General features: G+C 38.0%; 1 protein-coding gene across 17 annotated transcripts in view; it reads right to left on the bottom strand.

Moving 5' to 3' along the window:
- Window positions 1–22,344, bottom strand: part of ADAMTSL3 (ADAMTS like 3) — a 215,349-nt gene that overhangs the window by 63,756 nt on the left and 129,249 nt on the right. For 13 of the 17 annotated variants that reach the window (XR_002441939.1, XM_021407714.1, XM_021407716.1 and 10 more), the window contains 4 exons: window positions 19,020–19,146; window positions 10,048–10,122; window positions 4,162–4,319; window positions 3,079–3,190 (listed from right to left, as the gene is read on the bottom strand). Coding sequence is in view for 16 of the 17 variants with exons in the window: in XM_021407714.1 (XP_021263389.1) it covers window positions 3,079–3,190; window positions 4,162–4,319; window positions 10,048–10,122; window positions 19,020–19,146 (472 nt within the window). In the remaining variant the exon portion in view is untranslated. Of the gene's footprint in view, window positions 1–1,830; window positions 1,933–3,078; window positions 3,191–4,161; window positions 4,320–8,312; window positions 8,568–10,047; window positions 10,123–10,482; window positions 10,547–19,019; window positions 19,147–22,344 lie in introns of those variants that run through there. The other 4 variants (XM_021407723.1, XM_021407725.1, XM_021407724.1 and 1 more) reach the window with 4 other exon arrangements.

Below are 22,344 nucleotides of genomic sequence, written 5' to 3'. Positions count from 1 at the left end.
AAAAGAAAAAAGAAAAAAAAGAAAAAAGAAAAAAAAGAAAAAAGAAAAAAAAGAAACACCTTAAAACAGAAAGCCAGAAAGCCAGAGGAATTGAAGATGAGATCCAAAAACTATGTTAAGTCAAACTGAAGAAAACCAAGAAATAGTTTCAAGAACATTCCTAGTTGAAGAGCCAACAAAAGAAAACTCAAAGTAACTACTTGGTGCAAAAAAAAAATAATTATGTGGAAAGACTGGTTAACAGAAGGGATCTGAGTTTTATAAACCATTGGGTTTTTTTTTTGGCTCAGAAAAAAAGGCTCATTCAGAGAAGCTGACTTGGACTTAATACGAGGAGAGGAGGAGGATGTTCTGGTATGTGCAAAGAAAAAAAAGTTTGAAACCACAAGAATGAAAATCCAAATGGAGTCAATAAACTAACAGCTCAAGAGCCAGTGTCTACTGAAATTGCTATAGTATCATATATCAATGGCTTCATTTCTGTGTCTCTTGGCTGATTCAAAGTGTCATCGTGCATGAGGGTGATAACCATAAAGAAGAACTATGCAGTTCCAGTGCTGAAAGCATGTTCCTGTTCGTGTAAGTACTGGAAGGACCCAGAAGATATGCCACTTGCAAACAAGATAAATGAAATTTTTAAATGTTCATTCAAGCTTGACTGTGCTTTCTGATGTCTCTCTGCAACACTCCCCCTCCCCACACATGAAGATTACAGAATTAAATATAGCTTAATTCAAGTGAGGAATGGTGGTGCGCTGATTCCAAGCCTCTGTTGTGAGGAACTTTTAGTGTCAGAAAAAGTTTCCAGACAGACAATCTGGATACCAAACCTGTGTTAAGATAACAGGTTTAAGTCAGGCATCTGCAGTACAGCTCCCCTGCATGCCTCAGTAATATGCCATCCCTAAGACTCCTATTTTTGTGGGTAAGCATTAGCTCAGTTTTGTGCTTCTTCACTCACTAGTCTCTCCTCTCTCAGGACTGCTATCAACAGTGTCAATCTCTGTCGATAAAGATACCAGATTCATATTATGGATATGCAGCTACAAAGCCAGGCACTGAAAATACTAAGTCATTTCAAAGAGATTGACTTGTAGCTATAATTTTCAAACCGCATCATTGGTCTGAATAAGGTTGTACTTCAGTTAGTAACCTTGAAGGTAAACGTGTGTTTTGAGTTATTCAGTGTCTACACAGTGTTTACACGCAATCACTGAAAACAACTGTGATGCTGTACGCTTCTTTCCTTATCAGATAGGTTCAGGAACAATTCATAAATACAATCTGTGGGAATCACCACAGCAAGTGTCCTGGCAGCCAAAAAGTCTGACCATACCCTGGGGTAGCTCAGGGACACTGCTGTGCGGATTGAGGGAAGGACTGTCCTACTCTGCTCTGCACTTTGCAGCCTCACCTCAAGTTCTGTGAAAACATTTGGGCAACACGATATTAGAAGGACATTTAGCTCTTAGCATCCAAAGGAGGGCTACAAAGATGGGGAAGGGCCTAGAGGGCACGGTGTGTGAGGAGCGGCTGAGGCCCCAGGGTTCGTTCAGCCCAGAGCTGAGCAGGCTGAGGGGAGGCATCATGGCGGCCTGCAGCTCCTCACAGGGAGCGGGGAGGGGGCAGCGTTGAGCTCTGCTCCCTGCTTGCAGTGACAGGGCCCGAGGGAACGGCATGGAGCTGTGTCAGGGGAGAGGCGGGTTCGGGTGAGGAAAAGGTTTTGCACCAGAGGGCAGTGGGCATGGATCGGGCCTCCTGGTCATGGCATCGAGCTGTGGGAGTTCAAGAAGTGTTTGGACAATGCTCTAAGTCACATGGGTGTCCTACCTTTTGGCTTTCCTGGGCTGCACTGAGAAAAGAGGCATTGTTTTGGCCAGGCCAGGCTGCATGGAGGAGCCCCTGCCATGATGGCGTGGGGCAGGGGGCGGGGCTATTCACCAACTGCCCCAGGCCGCATGCAGCCTGCAGATGGCTGTGGCATAGGGTTTGAATTTTGGGTGGTTCTCTGTGAAGCCAGGTGCCAGGACTCTGCAGTCCTCATGGGTCCCTTCCAACTCAGTATATTCTATGATTCTATGATCAGAGGATAGCTATTGCCACTAACAATTCACAAGACTGAGTATCTTATAAGATGCAGAAGTTTCCTGCGGGGCTGCATATTATCTTCTGAGTGCGATGCAAGTATCAAAATGGATTGTCCAGCAAAAGCTCCCCAGATTCTTTGCTTTATACAACCTTAACACTTCCTACTTGTGTCCCAAGTAACTATTTAAACTATATCTGTACTCTGTAAGGAAATCACGAAATCACTACACCAGTATCACTGCAGGATATCCTAGTTTGTTTTTCAGGTGACCTGGGTAATGTTGTCTCAAGGGAAATAGCTCTCTATGATGTCAAAAATTCCTCCCATGATGAGGCAATGCTTTTTGAATAACCAGATTTGACAAATAGTGGACTTGCTTGGCTGAGCAGTAGCTGAGCTGCGCTTCATCCAACCATTGTATAAACGGTAGTAATTACAATGGGAGTAGAAACTACAGCGCAGTGTCTTATTTTCTAACTGCTATCAAGACCACATTTCCAGAGCCACAGATGTTGACAGTAATTGTTTCTTAAACTCTATTTATTTATTCTGCTTTCTGTGTAACTGGTTTCTAAACAAAGTGTTCTAAAAACTGCCCCTCATGTCCACCACTGTGGCCAGAAATACGTCCTTCTCTTAATCTTTTGATTATTTTTTCATTGTATTTTTTTGTTTCCTTTCCTAAAATATAATTTAGAAATTGTTATTTTCCACTCTAATTGTCATATCTTCATATCTTAAGGTCTTATTCCGATGATCAATCCAATTATGAGAATTTGACTTCCAGAAATACAAGATAAAAAAACAGTTATATTAACACAGGGAAAAATGACTTACTTGCTATTCTACCATGAATTTTTTTGAAAAAGAACCACCATGATATGCAAAGAAACATAAACATTTAATCAAGAAACATGTAGATGAAGGTTATAAATCAGCAACTTTCAGTCTTCACTTGTAAACACTCCTCAAGAATTGCCATTACTTACCTCCTCCACATGTCACTGTGCAGGGGAAGAACTCTGTTTGTCTCCATTGATGACTGATAGGTTGATAGAAAAAGAATTGAACCACACTGTCTTTCGATCCAGAGTACCTGGTCTAGAGAAAGTTCCATTACAACACGTGTATAATGTTCTCCACTGTTTATGACATTTCAAAACAGAATTCATAGGTAGAAATAGTGCAGACAGTACTACGACAGCAAGCATAAAACTTCAAGAAACTCCAATAAATCTGAATTTCCAGTAGTCAAGCATTTTGCACATCACTTCGTTTTTCAAATTATTTAAGGAAATATGATTATTTGATTATCAATACTTGATTGACAAAGTTCCCAATTGTATCCTTCTGTTTTATCTCCTTATCAGCAAAACATTAAGAAGTTGCTGGAGAAGGAAGACTAGAACTGACCTATGCATACTGGTTCATGTTTAGGCAGGTCTAACTGCATGTGTGATATCAGAGATGCAAAATAATAAACATTACTGAAAGTCTGTTTCTACAACAAGAAAGATAAAGCCAAGTGAGGTGAAAATACTGAAACATCTTCAATTTCTAATGGAAAACAGTATGACTACCTTCCTTTGACAGTCAAATTTGCTAGGTTTCTACACAGCAATAAATGCACATATATGATACAATACACTGATATTTGGTCTATGTATAACAAACTAAAAGGATTAGAAATATTCAGTAGCTGGATTATCAGTTGTCTAAGAGTGATTTTAGGGTGCTACTGGAACCAACGTTCAGGTTCAGTAGGTGGCAGTCTTCAACTGGATTAACATCAGTACAGTGTACAGTAATATTTCAGTAATATTTAAAACAAAAGTCCAGGACATTTTACCATTAAATATTCTGTAGTATTTTCTACTACAGCAATGACATCAACCTCATAGCATTTTAACTTGTCTGGATGTGATTAGTATAAATTGCCTTTGGGTTGTAATTAGGATTCCTTATTTACTATCTAAAAGATTTGTTGTATTGCTACAGCACGAATGACAGCTCCTTACTCTGTTGCATATACTTGCAATACCTTTGTAGACTTGTACACACACACATCCCACCTTGATAATGAAATCTGCACCAAGAGGTCCTTGGATCTTTATGATTTCCCTGTCTGTAGTCTTCTGAAATTCAACAGTTGTATTTTCTATGACAAATGTTCCAGGTTCATCAAAACTGTGTTCTCCCTTCTCTCCTTGTAGCGTCTTTGACTCTATAACTAGGGAAGAAATATGCAATTTGTAAATTTAGACAGGCTATTTTCTCTTTTCAAGGAAGTCAGAATGTAATATTTGCAACTGTACATTGCAAGAATAGCAGTATATGTGCATTAAAGAATATATAGAATATCTGTGAGAATATTAGCCACTTCAGATTATAGGTTGATGCATGATTGCGTGACATGTCAGTACAGGATCACACTATTCTTCCACACCAAAAGCTCTTCAGAGACATTTTTTCCTAGAAAAGCACTCTATACAGTTATAAAGCAATTCATTCAGCAGGACAAGCTGAAACTCACAAAATTAATAGAACCAATGCATTTAGAAATCTAATTTCACAACTAAAGCCTAGCAGTTTCAGCAGTCTCCAGAGATGTCTGAGTGGCATCAGACTCGGCAAACACTCACCTCAAAAGCTTTATCACTCTACCCATTGCAGAGGTCATTAACTTAACTCCAAATATTTCCTGTATTAGCAAAAAACAAGGCCAGGAGGTCAGTAGCTGCAGTGCTGCCTGAGAGATGTCCCTTTCTCAAAACAGGTGGTGATGAAAACCCTTTTTGTGCTGTTCTGCATTCCTTGGAAATAGATTAAACTAACAGACCACAGCCTCCAGAAGACAGACGAACCATTTTAGGACTGAGTCATTTCCAGCAAACTGACTGAACTATAAGCAGACAAAGCTAAAAGAAGATATAGTTAAGGAAGTTAGAATTTCTGGGATCTGCATAATACAGTGAATGTGCACAGCAAGTCACTTGAAATACACTGGTTGGGTTACAGTCTATCAGGGCAGTTTATGAGAAATGCATGGATGGCACATCGCTGTAAGTTTGAAAACTGCTTTTATTAAAACTAATTTTCAGTGAAACTACTGCATTAACAACTTATGATCATTTGAATTTATGGATACAAAAATTGCTCTGTTTATAGCTCGTTTGACATGTAGGTCAGGGAGCAGCATGGCCACTCTGATGATACTCTGCTGTATTTTAGCCAGGTGAGGTGAATATCGGCACGAGAATCTTACTTGAAGACTCTGCCTTCATCAGAGCTACTAACCATAGCTCAGCTTTATGTCCTGTGCATCGATGAATTTTCCAGTTAGCCACTTATTCCACACTTTCAATATGTTGCATAAACAAAAGCTGACTATACTAGTACAAGCGGATGTTCTACAACGGATGAAGCTGTGTCAAAATTGAGTAATCTCATGCCAATAAATAATGTCCAGGCAAGACAAATAAAAGTAGAAATATTAATCTGAAGCATCTTTATAATTTTTTCAAATGCTGTAAGCTTATACTTTATGTTTACGTTACGTAATGTGTGTAGACAGATCTCCAGAGACAGCCTCAGATAAACTAACCTTTATTTTGACTGACTCCTCCAAACTGATTTTGAATTAAGAACAACTTTTTTTTTTTTTTTTTTACCCAGGCTACAATGGAGAATTCTCCTTTTAACCATTCATTTTTTGAAAGAATTACAGTTGTTGTTTTGCAATGCAGAACATCATTTTTTCAAGAAACGCATACAAAATCACCACTTCTGGCAAAAAATATCTGTATGACACTGGAAGACTCCTCCTTGTCCCTTTTCTCTTCGGATTGATTTATGAAAATTAAACATCCTTAAAATTAGGAAGAACTCCTTTCATTTGGTCAGTAAAACACATGGTCACTTAGCAGTGGAAGAATAAAACAGCCAGTCACAGGAAAGAACAACCTGGCAAGCAGTAGGTGATCTTTAGTAAGCAAATTAAATTAAAAACATATATCTTTCTAAAGTAATTACAAATTGTTTTAATAATAATAGTAATAATAAAGTGAATCAGACTCAGGAACTGTATCTGTAGTTTCAGATATTGAGTAGGAAATCTAAAACTTAAGGACTACCAGAACCCGTGACACAATCATACAAAATATGGAGAACAGAAAGCTTTCCTGAAGATGTAAGGAAAGATCTGTAAAACAAAATAAATTAAAAAACACATAGAAGAATTATGTAAAAAATCAGAATGAGGCAAAACTGACCAAAGTCATTATTTTCAGCAAAAGCAAAGGAACCTAGGAAAACAGGCCCAACACTTTGCCTAGACAGGAATATTCCCAAGCGCATTTGTGTAAACAGTATAAATAGTTCACTAATTTCCTTAGAAACAGGCAAACACATTGAGCAGCATTTAGAGCTGATGTGAGATAATGGAATTTACCCTTTTGGAGACTTGGTGGACACCTACATAAATACATAAGTCTTGCTTTGTAGTGATTTTAAGTGCCGTATCTACTTCTTGAATTAGCAGATGATTTATATGATAAAATCCAGTATCAACATCATCTCCGATTTTTTAGTATTAGGTTCCACTACTCTCATAGATACAGCAAAGATCACATGCATGGCTGGAAGTTTAAAGAAGGATATATTTCTACAAAATGACTTTACCTTGGTCATAGGGTAGGAATTTGGAGATGAATCAGTTGTTATTTTGTCAGAGAAAAAATAAATCTCTGGGAATCAAAGGGCACCCCTGTCCAACCCATTTCCACTAGGAACAAAGACTCCAGATGCAGAGTCACAGGGACAGGGAATTCTCTTGAGTAGTCATCTGTGCCTGACAAGATAATCACTGGTGCCAAAGACATATAGCTGTCTTACTTTGTGTTACTTCCCTTGTCAGAATAAGAAATAAAATATTATAAATAAAATATTTTCCCAAGGAAATTCCTTGCCCAGCTGTAGCTGTAAGACCCACTGCAAAAGCATCCATAATAGCAGGCAGGAGAAGGAATGAGTGGCATGAGAACACGCTGCACCATGTGTAGTGACATAGAAGAATTCCAGAGAAACAGCTCTTGCTTCCAGTGCAAGAAAGAGCAGATAATGTTCCTACTCCACAGTTCTCTTTTTCGTGCGTGTTACTTGCACACAACACATGACAGAGGACCCAAATAAACCAATGCATTCTTTGGAAAACACAAGCAACATTGTCATCCTCCTAGCAACTCCTTCAAGACCAAGTAGTGCATAGATTTATAGCTAAATAATGACAAGTAATGCAAATCTCTGAAAGTGGAGAAGAAATTGACAAAAAGAGGAAAAGAGCTTCAGTATTTTTTTTTTTTTGTGAAATATAACCTGCTAAGTTCATATAGTCAGTTATCTACCATTAGCCACTTGTAAAAATATTAACTTCTCGTTTTCCTGTTTCTTCTGCTGGAGAATTAGTTCCAGAGAACTTTCAGTCTTTCTTTTGATTATAATACTCTTAAAACAATTGATCAAAAAGCCATAATGTAGTCCAAATCAAGAACAAAGCAATACAGTGAAACATTTTATTCATAACCAATTTTATACAAATTATTTGGTTATTTTCAACCAAGCCATTCACTAAACCCCAAACAGACAGAAATAACACCTTTGCTATCTGATGACACTTAAAGCATCCTTAGGCACAAACAAAATACCAGCTACAAAGAAATGAGTCTTTTAACATAAGCTGCTGACTGCAAAACAACATTCAGAGCATTTATTTGTTTCAGATCTGTTATGCACTACCTCTCTAACCAGCTTTTCATTTTTGATTAATCCAGCAGCTGTGTTTCCCTGGAACAAGAGCAGACCATAAAGCCCAGGATGAAACACAAAATAACACAGGACAAAGGGAAAAGCGCCAGATACTCCATAGTGCTCTTCAAATGTTTGCTATTGCTGCATTTACTCGAAGAGCAAACACATACTGGAGGCAGTATGAAATTCTGCAGTAACTAGTCCCTGCTCCACCTGTTAAATTCACCTCCTTGCAAGCCAGGAAGAACATGGCTAACAAATGGAGCCTGCATTTAGAATGATTGTTTTTTAAGTTTTGCATGTAGTTGTATTGGTGCACTCTCACCAAGCCAATAAAGTTGCAAACCAAAGTAAAAAATAACACCCACAAATGTACATACAAGTCAGTAATGAGGGCAAGCAAATAACACTGAATCACCTCCTCTAGAATATAGGTTCTTGAAGATCTGGCTAGGAAGCAATGCAGTTTCCATCCCCCACTCCAGCAGCTCCCTCTTGTTTTCTGCCTCTGCCACTTTAAACATTTTAGGTAACAAATGTCTAAATCTTCAATGATTTGCAAACAGATGTGCTGGGGGAAGTGGTTAAAGGAACATTTCACAATTCTCTTCCAGCTAGAGAACTAGCTAACAAAGGTAATGCCAAGCCACAGCTTCTTTATGGAACCACCCTGGGTAGGAAGCCAGGAGCACTCTGTACTTAGTTAACGAGTTGCTGCTGCATTCCTCAAGAGCTTTCCAGAAATCCCCCAGGAGCCACTGAATCCAGTACTTTTTCCTCATGAAGTTGAAACAACAGCTTCCTTCTGCAGAATTAATTAAGAAATAGCAAAACAGGAGTCTTGACTGGAAGTGGTCAAGATAACACCCTCATGCACTTCTTCCAATATTTTTACGCTAATATTTTAAAGTTAAGTTATTCTTTGCGTATTGTTAATATCAGAGTCACATTTAGAAGTCATTCTGAATTCTAAAATAAAAGTCTTATTTTTTCTTTGAAATGATGGTATTTTCTTCAAAGCAAACAAAGAAGATGAGTAGTTTTCAAGTAAAATGCATTTCTTTCTTCTGTTTACATACCACATAGCAATAAAAGTCATTTTTATTTCTTTGATTTGGATGAAGTCCTCCACTCTTGCTAATAAAAAAAATTGCTCTAAACAGTAAATGAGTGGTTTATTTCATCACTTGCTATGGCAGTACCACTGACCATTGAAGTGATTAGTTCTATATCTAAAGCAGGTCAATGAGTGAAGAAATTATCATAGTTACTAGCATCAGACTCCCAGAAAATATTAGGAAACCTGACAGAATAACAAGCTGTTTCTCTTTGGTAATATATCACGATCAAAACTTTTACAAGGAAACAGTGATTGTGTAGATTATTTGTCTTTTGTTTACCTTAGCTCATTTTACTTAAATTACTTTTTCTAGAACACTGCTCATCAACCAAGTGGCTTTATTAGCTGCTAGGTCAAAGTTGTGATTTCAATTACACTATTTGCATCCTTATTGTTAAGCTTGCACTTATGTGCTTGGCTGAATTAAAGCTAACTTAGCCAGCAGTTTGAAGTATCAAACCCATACTTATCCACAGTCACTCATACTTTCTAAAATCAAAATCACAGGACTGTGCTAAGATCCAGAGGGAACTAAATCACATTGTTTCCCTTCTACAAGACATGGAATATGTCTTGAATGGTTATCAACTCTGGTCCTTTTATGGATTTGAAGAGTTGATCTGGATTCCCCAGTTCATTACAAGTCCCTTCTCTATATCTCAAACTCTTCAACAGAAATCTGGCACTGGCCTATTTGAGTGCTATCAATCCCACACAAAACCATTTAAAAGGAATTTTATTGGAACTGTTTGCATGTATTTTAAGATTGTACCTAATTATAGAATCCTTATATGAGAACTACGTGGTTTAGATTAATTAAGAAACCACCAGTACTATTTCTTTTATTCTATTTCTACTTAGTAAGTAGTCTTCCCATGTTCTGTAAGACAATGTCAAGGCTGGATGTTCAAGATGGGAAGAGGAATCAAGGTTATGATCTTACCCATACTCTTAAAATGTGGATGAGTTCAGAGACAAGGCTCAGTTTGTATCTTCTCCCTATGAATAAAAACAAAAAACAGCTCACTCATACCAAGGTGTGCTGGTCCTTTGAGTGTAATTCTCACACTGCGGCTCCCATGTGGAACAGCAATCACAGTTTCTTCCCCTAGGAAAATTAAAGAACTATTTTAGAAGTTATCCTGCATCAGGGAATTAGCACATCACATAGCTAGACTGAAAACTGTCAAATGTGACTATGAAAATATTTAACAGGTTTCACAATTTTTCTATTAAAAATAATCATATTTTATTAAGTAGAGTATACTGAGTCTGTTTGCTATGCAATGCAACTCTTATAGACCTACGCGTGGACTTGTAAATCTTTCTTGCTGTTGGAAAATTATTTGCTATTAACAAAAACAACTGAAATGTCAGTGGTGTATTAAGAGCATATTTACACTCTGTTGTCTTAGTTTTATTTCCTAATCACCGAATTGACAAAAGGAATCTACTAAGTAGTGCTTACCCCTTACAAAACCCTGCAGCTGTTCAGTCTCATTTTGCCCACACCTCATTTCCTGCTGCAGGTCACAACTTTAATAAGTGGCAGGACTTACAGGAAATAAATCATCTACTTAACACCAGCCCTTAACCAATTACAGACCAGTTAAGAGCAAATATATTTTAGTTATAACATATATATTATAACAGAGTATCTACATCTAACATACCATATAAGATCATTCCTTCCAGTAAGAGACCCAATTTAAAATTAACTATAAACCAAACCAGACCTGAATAGAACATGTCAATACAAAACAGCTCTTGGCTGCCTGAATAGCCTCTTCACGTATAAATGTACAGAACACTTACTTCAGTGCATTTTACCAAGGCTGAAAGTTATTACTTTCCATTTCAAACATAAGAAATCTATAATTTGCCCAAGCAAACTGAGTTAACAGTCAAATCCATCAACTAGAATCTTTCAAGCCAACGAGAGCAGTGCTCTTAGAAAAGGGTACAGACAACGCATGACAGGGATATCCACAAAACCATGGGAGAAGAGTCCAAACAACAGAGTACCAATAGCCTGCGTGCCATTTCCATCATGGTCAAGCTGCAGTTCTGCCCTCAGGAGGGACCTGCAAATGCAGGCCTTTTCCAGGCACACCCCATAGATGGTGCTGTATTCAATTCAATAGCATGAATATATAACCAGGGGCAAATTCAAAAGTACAGTGAGCTGAAAGACAGTGATACATCGCTCCAGAATTACTCATACAACAGAGAGAGGAAGAATATTTCAGTTTAGCTTGAACTAAAAAGTAGTTGAAGAATGTTGCATTCCACTTTAAACCAGACTCTTTTATAGTAGATGCTAAATTATCAGCTTCTGGTTTACATCTCCTTAGCATAAGTATGAAATTCTGCCAAATGTTCAGGATACTTCACGCAAATACTGCAATTATTTTTTCTAAAATAAACACCTTCTTATGTTACAATTTTTATATCACCAATTTCTAGGAAGGTCATTCAAATATAACAATTTATTTTGGATGTAATAAAATATGACCTTTATTAATTTCATACTTGGGTATTCCACCAGAGTGCAAAATACTACAGTAAGAACAATAATACAGTTAAGGAGCCCTGGAAAAAACATTAACTACTGAACCACTTAATATCTTTTTGCATCTTGGTTTTTCATCAGGTGAATTGCTAAAGATAGCCAGAAGGTAGTGGATGTGTATATCTTTAAAGCAAGGAAATAACTACTGAATTCATATGTGCTCTACAGCATTTGAAAGAAAGCAGGTTTGAGGGGCCCATCTGTCCCTGCTTTGTCAGGGATTGTATCCTGTCTTGACAACCAACCAGCAGTTACAGCACAAAACCTCACATAAGAGTCTGATCCCAGCCAGTTCTGAATACATGCAACTGCTGTTTTGAAGTGGAACCAAGGGCACTCTGCACGTAATGGATGAGGCCCAGATTTGCAGATGTGCAGAGATGTGTAGGACTGCTCCTCTTGAGAACAACCAGGGTCGTTCTGCTGCGCTTCCTCCACCTCCTTACAGCAAGGTCTGCTCGCTTCGGCAGGCCTTGCTGATCCCTTTTCAGGATGCTTCACATTCTTTTAGCAGTACTACAGACATTCCAACCTCACCGAAGCACTCTCTGATATGGTCCGAAATTCTCACGGGGGTGCTAAATTTGGTGTTTCTCTGCAGCGGAGACAATATTACCAGAAGGTATTTTATTTGCATTAGAAGAGATGACTAAGTTCACCACCACAACAATGTTCAACCTCCTCAGCTCCACAAAACTGTCAAGAAGTCTGGCAATAGGACATGCTTGTATCGTACAGAGACAGTTATGACCTAGGACAGTCCTATGAGATAAAGTAAATTATAAGAGGAAAAAAGTTAGATTTTGAAATTCTGAACAGTGATAAGGAATTGGAAGACAATAGGAATTAATTGACCCAAGAAACTCTTTCGGTTTCTCCAGAGGACAATTTAAACTTCCTACCAAGTGGTAGTTATGACTGCCCAGGTCTGACTCCAAAGCAATGTATTCCAAAGGTCTCTGCTTTTCAGCTGATATAATGAAATTTATATTCTTGAATGGACACAAGGCTGTGTGCAAACCTATTTAAAAATGGTTTAGAGGTGTATATTTCCCATTGAATAAGTAGGATCTACATTGTTAAAAGCAGTGAACTCTATGAAGACATGAGGAAATTGCTGCACTGAAATCTGTACACAGAATTTTAAATTATCTTTTTTTTTTGCTTCTAACATATCTTCAAAAGTTAAGTGCTGACCTTGTCTCAAATCATCTGGAACATATGGAAACACTGGACTATAAAATCTGACTTCAGAGTCATAAAGCTCACCTTGAAAACTAAGAAAGAGATGCGTGAGACACTGTCTCTCTATCCTAACACTGCTTCCACTGTGCAGATGCCTGAGGGAGGATGGGGTCATCTTTTTCTGGCTCCTGGGTGGAACAAGCACTCTGCTCTGAACCTGCAACCCTCTCACCAAATGTATGTGTGCAACACTACACACAGAACTTGCTGATTAAGCTCCTGGATTGCTCTTACTTTAGGTGGCAAGGTTTGATCCTGTTTCTATGGTGTTAATGTGGATTTAGATTTTGGATTTCAGTGAGAGCAAGATCAGACTCCCTGCTATGGTAAGACTGGGAGCTAATCCCCAGGATCAAAATAAAGGAGCCACATTCCTGAGCTCAATCCAATTCAGCAGGTTTTATTTACTTTTCCATGTGGGTCATGGCGGACCCATTTACTGTTTCACATATGGGCCAGTTGGGATTTTTCCCTCTCTCCTCTTACAGCAGGGCAGAGGATTTATTTCAGGCCTATAAAAACTTTTTCTTTCCGTGTATTTGCTCAGCACTTATCTGTTGGTCCTCCAGGTCTGATTGAAGGCCTCTGTGCTCTCAAAACACAATGGTCCAAGAACAACTGTCAGCGCAAGGGAACTAAAAAACTCAAACTGTTTGGAGTCTTACTGCAGGGGCTCTCCTCATCTGCTGCGATGCTATGTTTAATTTCAAAAGACATTGGTGCTGGGGTGTGTGCTAACCTGCTCAATGACAAAAATCTGCAAAGCCAACTACATACCTAACTAGTTCAGGTTTTTTTAAAAGAGTATGTGCTCCCAAAAACAACAGCAGTTACTTATGTTGACTCTAAAAGTCCCATGGTTTAAAAAAAAAAAAAAAGTGTAATTCCTCTCTGTCCTTGAGCCCTACCCTCTCCAGGCTCATGCTCATGATTGGTTACTCTGAGAACAGTTTAACAGTTTTGCTTGAAAATGACAGGAACCACCAACCCTACAGAACAATTATGCTAATTACAAGATACAATCACTTGAGACTCCAAGTATGTGAGAGAGTATGGAAAAATCTTCTTGGTAGCTCCCCAAAAATACGAGAAAAAAGCCTATCTATAACTTCATTCTACTGCAGAATTACACAAAAATCAGTATTTTCAGGCTTTCTTTGCAGGGAGGCAGCGTGAATGAAGTAATGAAATAGCCAATGTCCTTACACAGGAATTTCTTTGTGTAGGGTAAGAGATGACAAAAGTAAAGGAGACCTCACAGTAACTACAATAGCCCCAAATAAACCAAACTAAATTCCCATGACAAAATGTAGCAGGTATTCTTTCAAGAAATAAGGAGGTGAAGGAGAACATTAGGTGCTTTTCTGGAGCACACCTTCTAGGTTGGCTTCAACCAGAAAAACCAGTTTTGTACTTTCCAAGACCACTCCATGATGTGAACTGATGAGCAGTATGTTAGGACCATCAGGAAATCTGCTTCAAAAAATATATTCCTTATCCAAACTGAAATACTAACATATTGGCATTCTGTCCCTCCTTATACACAATTTTCCTGCCAAAGCAGTCCCAATTCCCTCTTTCCCTCTTCTGGCTCTAGATACAGTTCATTTCTCCCCTTCCTCTCAGCCTGTTTCTCAATTTGTCTCCCATCCCAGATTCCTTATCTAATCTCAGTCTTCCGTTCTTACTCGTTTTCCTTGACCCAGTGCATCTGTACAGTCAGTCCTCAATTTTCCCCCTACCTTCTCATATCTTTCTTTTGCCATATGAATATAATGCTAATTTCTTCTGTTCAGCTGGTCTCATCTGGATGTGCTCTCATCACTCCCTATCAGAAGTCTGAAGCTTGGTAGAGCCAGAATCTATCTGCAGATTGTTTTTCTTAATGCCTGAATGCGAGTCTGGAGGCATTGCTGTTGCCTCAGTCCCTGGTCCCCATCTCACACAGCAGCAAGGCAGAAGGCAAGAGAAAAGCACAAGGCCTCCTTGTAATATCTTAGCTCTGGAAGAGCAACATGTCAATTTATTCTAAGGAGACTGCACATATACAACTGTTTGTGGTTAGGACATGTAGCGAGCTAGAGCATGCTCAAAAAAGGACAAGCTTTTCAGAAATGTTAGCATTAACATCCAAGAAACCTCTACAGAGCCTGAGGGGAAAGTGGTGGCTTTTTCATTTATTTACTTATTTTTGTGAAATATTATAGTAAGATATGTGTCAATGTTCACAGATATTGCAAAAAACTTATCCACAACCAGAGGAACACTGCCTGCCAAATTTCAAATCCCCGATCTGCAATCAGGTCCAATAATAGGGGATATTGAGACATACTAATGAAAAGTTTTCAGGAATGTTTAGACAATGGGAAACAACATGTTTTTCTCTGCTGTGTCCTTGGAATACGCTGAGTTATTCCGGCTGAAATTTCTCCAAAACATTCAGCACCTGGCACACAAAGTTTCTCACCCAACTGTTAAATTTTGGCAAGAAATCGTTAAGCATATAAACATATGAAGTATCAGACAACCTTGACAATAAGGCTTACTAGCTCCATGTACATAGATTTCACAGAAGGAAGAAAGATGTGAGGTAGCACATTGCCACAAAACTGAGCCAGGTGGTGTTACTGAACAGAGGCTCAGAGTGAAGAGGTACAGGGCTTGCAGAAGGCCTCTTGTTTATATGAGGAAACTGAAATGAGCTTTTTGATAAGTATGTTTGGGGTGATGACATACAAGAATGTGACAATAAATTGCATAGAATCATAGCAAATAAAATGCATGGCAAAAAGAATTAAAAAATAGTTACAAATCTACCAACACATATATTTTCCATGAAGCTTTTAGCAAAAAGTTAGGAAAGCTAAAACTCACAAGTATTGCATGGCTTTTGAGAATCAAATGAGACCAGATTAGAAGTCTGAGCCTTCAGCTTCACTCCTTCAATTTCACAATGTTAATTTCAGAACCAGCATCTTTACTTCTTCCTTGGTATCAGAACCAGAACACTTTCCTACCATTTCTTGCCAATAATGGTGCAGAAAGCAGACATTAGGGCCCAATCCTACAATTTTTCCATGCGTACAAAGTGCAGTGGAGTTAATGGGAGTTCCATGCATATTGTACTAGAAACATCAGGCCCATGATAACTCATTTCCCAATGGGACGGTACATTTTACAACCTATTACACTTTCTGTTTGAATATCATTAGTCAAACCTTTAATCATTTTACCAGAATGTGAGAATCTGACTTGCTGGCAGAAGTCTAACTCACTTTGTCTTTCAAAGGCAATTAAGTGTAAGTGGAAAAAAATAAAGAACTTTTGAAATGACATTTCATTTCATATTCACAAATCAGTAAGTTTTCTTTCTATGCTGTTTAGGCTTCTGATCAAGGAAAAGCATTCATTTTGTATAAAAAGATAGTAAGACAAGTTGTGCTTAGAAATTATTTGCTATCAATGTCTAAATTTCTTTTTTTTTTTCAAATAAGGACCAAGATATCTAGTTGCTTTTATTTTCCCCAATGTCTCTTTATTTTCATAATAAAATCTTTTCTTCTCACTTTTCTTCCAACTTCTTAATTTGCCTCATTGCACAATAAAGTTTACATCCTGCTCACAACCTTACAAGCACCCCCTTAAATACATATCTGTCACATGTTGATATTTAACTTCTCAACACTAGCTCCCAAATGAAGATTTGGAAGATACTGTGTCTCCGTTTACTGTTCCACATAAAGCTATGCTCTCTTTTTGCTTATTTGTATATTTCATTCACACAAAAGATGATTATACAGAAAAATTTCCACATAGTGTTGAACGGCTTGACCCCCAAAAATATTTTGACACTAACAATGCCAAGAAAATCATCAACATTTCTGAGTTGAGTGGTGTGTGTATCATTTTGTTTATGTGAATGATAATTCCATCGTATAATCTGGCCGAATGCAATCGAAGATAAAACCAAAACTTGACCTGGCATCTTTCCCAAAGGAGTCTTTCTTCATCTAATTTTAAAGAACTCCTCCAGAGCCAATGAATTCTGACAGAGGAAAAAGAAGCGTGGGTATCCTTCATAACATACTCAAAGCAATGGGAGCCACCAAGTGAGGTCAGCTGTAGTCAGCTCTTTCCTGTGCCAGAATACCACAAGAAAAATTAGATCAATATTCTGTCACAAAATGACAGTTTTACTGTACTTTGTCCTTACTATACTTACTTACTAAGGAGTAATAAGTTGTGAGCCTTTTAATTTTCCTTATCAAGAACTATCCAGCCAGATTTGCCAATCCATCAAGTTTAGTTTGGGTTGCCTTAAATGAGCTAGGGGTCTCCTCAGAATTATCCTTCTCTGGGAGAACTGCTGTGGCTATAAAACTGGCATAGGCAGTGCAATCCTTTCTGTTCTAGCTGAATAGCAAGAGGGAAGAGGTATTTGGTGCATGTACATCCCTTATGTATCTGTCTACACATAAACACATAAAACAAGTACAACTTGTTGATACTACAGAAATGTTATCCAATCTTTACTGCTTCACAAGTGCTTATTCTGCACTGAGCAGAAGCTCTGAGTATTTGATATGACAAAGTGAACAAAGAGTAACCCTACATGGAAACCCAGCTCAGTGCAGATGTTTAAGACATATGCTCATTGTTGCATGAAGAGCAACTTTATAAATTACTGAGCTACATTCTCTCATCTATGAAAAAGACTTCTAGTAAAGACAAAGCAAATGCTGACACTGATAGTCCATCCAGATCATTAAAAAAAGGCTTTCTGACTTGTGATAAATTCTGACACTGAAGGATGCTGGCACAAAAATATTCATTATTTTAGATTGCTTTGTTCTGTGATTTAATACATATGTATAAAGTATGCAGTACAGATATTCACACTCTACAGTACCATGCATTAAATTAACATACATTGTTTTTCAAGTTACATTTACACTGAAGCATAATGCAAAGAGTAGCATAAGAAAACATGGAAATATTTATATGTAATGCAGAAAGAATTAAAAATGATTCAATATAGAGCAGCTCTCTCAAAATCAGGGCATTAGTGAAATCTTTGGAGGCTGAATTATAGCAGTACTCAGGTATCTACAGCTGTCTGAGACAGGTGCTTTGCCCATTAAAAAAATACCTGCTTGCATTTGAACTTTGCATATAAACTTTATTCTAAAAGCACATGATCATCACCCCTGCCTCTGTGGCTCTGCAGGACAGTAGCAGACCCCAAAGGCTGCATCTCCATCTAACAATCACTTACACACATTGTGAGTCCAGAAATAATCAGAAAAGAAACGGTGAAGCAACTGCTATTTCCACGTGATAAGCACTCTGGACATATTATGAGATTACAGGGAGCATCTGTGAGGGTGGAAAACACACAAAGCTATAGGCTTGTGCTCATTCTCCTCCCATCTACTATCTGCTAGAAGGAACTAGTTCAACTGGAGAAACTGTATTTTCAAAGAAAACAAGAGTCAGAGGTAAGTCCGCATGACATCCTTCCTGGACATGAGCACAGCGTGACTCTTAAAACTCTACTACAGAGTTCAGTTCTGATACTCCTATTTTCAATAATACTGAGACCTACAAAGTTACTCACTGTAAGGGGCTAATTATTTTGAAGAACAATGGCAGAATTTGAGCCACATATACAAAAAATGAGAAGCAAGTATTACTCCATTTTCACCTTATTCCTTTTGTACCGTGGAAGAACTTAATTTGCCTCTGAAGTTCAACTGTCTTTAGACATTAAAAAAAAAAAGCTAAGTTAAGTTGAAAACCAGACACTTTCAATCACACACCACAATTTCCATAAAGCCATCTATAAGATGTTTCCATGATTTAAAAACATTTTGCTGCGGCATCACACATATTGCAACATGAGGACACTCTCTAAAATAAGGTGTGTATCTTGATAGTTATTCCTGATAAAATGAATTAAGTCGCTCGACAAAAAATGCATATCTCAAATTCTTTCCTAGCTGTACCCTTATGTGTGGTATCCCTCATGGAATTTCAGTAGACTAATCTAGCACAGACTTTTGAGTAAGTAGCTTTGGAAAACTGCAAACAAGTATATAGAGAAAAGGTCATACTCTGCAATATGTGTGTTAATATACAAGCAGAAAACAGTCAAGGATAAATTACCACAGTATCAATTTGCAACCTACTTTTTTCTGGTGAGACATGTGCCTTAGCTTGTCCCCTCACAAGCCTGCATGTCGAACCATCTCCTGCACAGATTCCACAGTTGTCTTCCTTGGCATTGCTCCCAAGTTGTCGATCACAGCCTACTGCCTGCCAACATCAACACCACAGTCAGAAGGAGGGCAAAGCTGTAGTAGACATGCTCAGGTTTCTGGAATTTTATTTATTATGTTATCCTTTCGATTTTATGACCTGGCCTCATTTTTTCAAAGCGTATCTTGCCATATATTTTAAAAGCACTGTCATTTCCACAATTTTAATGATGAACCACAACAACTGATATATTAAGGTATTCAAGCGTAGGCAATACATGAATCAGTTTCCCATTACTTATGTGAACGCATACCATGGAGCATTATTCTTTCTAACACAAGGGACAACTATATTTACAATTTGTTTTTCATCACCTGTTTAATTATGTCTGAGAAAGGATTAATGCAATGAAATAATCCAAGTTAAACATTTAAAGGGCACTCAGCCTTCAGCTTCACAGACAAGCAGCTATGGGCAGTGCTCATAATCTGGTGTCCTGGACATCCAGAAGTTAAATGACATCAGCGTAGATCTATTGGTCATTCACATCAAAATCTGCATGACTGTGTCCTTGCCTTTTGATTTTTCGTTTTTGTTTCTGAATATGAGACAAAATCTATAAAACCTTGCAATGATTATTGTAAAAAATTTAATCACTGACAGAAATTCCAAAAACAATTTTCTTCAAAATGTGTCAACTGAAAAAGATCCAAACTATTAAAAAAATATTTTTGTTGTTTTTCCTTTTTCTTCACCTCAGCCACCCTAAAAGAAGCATGAGAGGAAGAAAGGGAAGACGAAGAAGAATGTTGATTTGAAGCAATGTAATGCTGAAATGAAGATAAATGTTTTGTCTCACCTATCTTACCCTTTCACATTTTTAGAAGAAATTTGCAGGGAGGACCAAATGTTGAGTAACATGTTAAAGAAACTATTCTGCAGCTTCAAGATTCTTCAGTTCAGCCTATATGCCTCTTAGATACACACTTTCCTGAGAAGTAAGCTAATTCATAACGGAAATCATATATATATATATATATACACGTATGTTTAAACTAACTCAGAACTGACAAATGGATAGAAAGTACTATGGAAACTCACAGTTAAAAGCAGTGCTAGAATTCTGAAATTGGCCAGTACGCTCCTGTTCCTATATAAAAATGCTTGGAAGGGGCAGTCTTAGCTGCCAAGATCCACCGCATCTGTGCCGTGCCAGAACTGACACATGATCTCCTTGGAGAGGTGGGGATCAAGTCCACACGTGACAGGCAGGGTTGGGTCTTCCAGTCTCGAACAAATGCACATACACTGCACACCCACTGCCAAACAGGGAGAAGTGTAACCTCTAAGCTTCCCTTTTCTGCCCACCTCCCTCTCCTGCTCCTTTAGTTTTCCAGTTCCCCACATTCCACACTGCCTTAAGGTGAAGGCATCATGGAGGAAAGTTATTTGCATTAACCACTGTGGTACTTCAGTTGAGAGGTGTGCTGCGCTGAATGGCAGCCACCTCCCTAATTTTTACCTCTTTAGCTGGCCACTTCACAGCAGGTCACAGAGAAGCAAGCTTACAAACTGGAGAATAGTTTAGGCACTAGTGAATAGCTTACATCAAAAATCCCATTTCCATCTTCGTTTTTGAAGACAAAAGCCATCATATACTTGATGCTGATCTTCTATAAAGGGGCACATAGCTTTCCTATTTGGTAGGCACATTCAAGACATGCTGCTGGAACTAGGTAATGTTAAGAAATGACGGGAACTTAGAGGATGTTAAGGAAGGAAGATCACCAGACTCTTCATTAACTTCTATCAAACACTATCTGAGATTGCAGCCTCCTAATTGGCACCCAGGCCATTCCCAAGCAGATCTCCTGAACATACTGCTGGGCAGGGGCCCACATAAAATGTCACTTGATTGTTTGGGATGACAGTCACTTACTCAGAAACAACGTACTGCTGAACACAAACAGGATTCTGTAGCATCACTAAAGAAACTGATTAAATTCAATGATTTCATGTTAATGAAATTTTAAATGCTAATAAAATCTTAGTTTTGAAAGGCAACAAGTTAACACACAAATCAGACCATCTCAGACCAGGTGCATATTTACTACGTAAAAGTGGTGTATGAATGCATGCACATTTCAGTACTGTAATTTATGATTGGATTAAAGATTAAAATGTTTTCAATTGAAGATTTTTTTTTTTTACTTTAGTTCTTGTCCCACCAACACCAACAAAATAACAAAAAGAAAACCACAAACAAATGAATCTGAATAAGTTTATCTTCTCATTTTATCACCAGTTAGCACTGGGAAATAAATGAAAACGACAGAATTTCAGAACCAGAAGCAAGCTGGGCCACTGTGTGAATAGAAAGCTGGTAAAACTTCAAGGAATATAATAATTCAGTGCTTGGCACAGTGGCCTTAGAGTTGACAACTCTTTCAATTTCCAGTTCCACAACAGACTTTCATCCTGACCTTTGAACACTTCCTTTGCTTTCCAATTTCCAATCTGTGAAAGGAGTAAATTTGCAATTCCTCACCTTGCAGGTAGTTGCAAGAGCAGATGTCCTGAAGATTCTGAAACATTCAGATGGTGCTATGCTGGGGATCAAACCAGTAGTTGAAATAGTCTCAACTTCCTTTAAGGTAGACTTTTTGAATGTTTATTGCTCACCACTGCTTTTCCTGCTCTCATTCACAAAGATAATACTAGCACATGGAGGTATATTGTCAGAACTACTGCAACTACAGGCTTTCAGCAGATCTTACAAACACATTTCCATTTTATAATGTAATATCAGTTTCTAAATACTAAGTATGTGTTTATTCACTCATCAGTTAACTCTCAAAGGAAAAAAATCAGATACAAGTTGTTATATTCTATGCAAGAAATTGGTAATTTATGAGTGTAAGCTGGTGTATGTTTCTAGGCTACAGATCCCACAGTCCTTTGGTGAGAGGAGGTGTTGAGCAAGCAAAGGACTTGCAAGACTGTGCCATTAAAACCCAGTGTGACAATAATAGACAAACAGCAAACCAGAGGTATTTCACACATCCTCTACAAAAACAAACTCTCATTCCATATAACAAAACAGTACAACTGTGCAAACACAAGGCACTATTGTATCCAACATGGAATGTAAGTAAAAAGATAATCAGCACAGCGGCATACTTTAGATAATTGTTTCACATGGTATTATGGCTAAATTTTTAATACATAAATGCCACAGAAATAAAATAGGAGTGT

Source organism: Numida meleagris, chromosome 9 (assembly GCF_002078875.1).
Source record: "Numida meleagris isolate 19003 breed g44 Domestic line chromosome 9, NumMel1.0, whole genome shotgun sequence".
Classification (NCBI taxonomy): Eukaryota; Metazoa; Chordata; class Aves; order Galliformes; family Numididae; genus Numida; species Numida meleagris.
The sequence above is the reverse complement of the archived record's forward strand: the minus strand, read 5'-3'. Positions and strand labels throughout refer to the sequence as shown.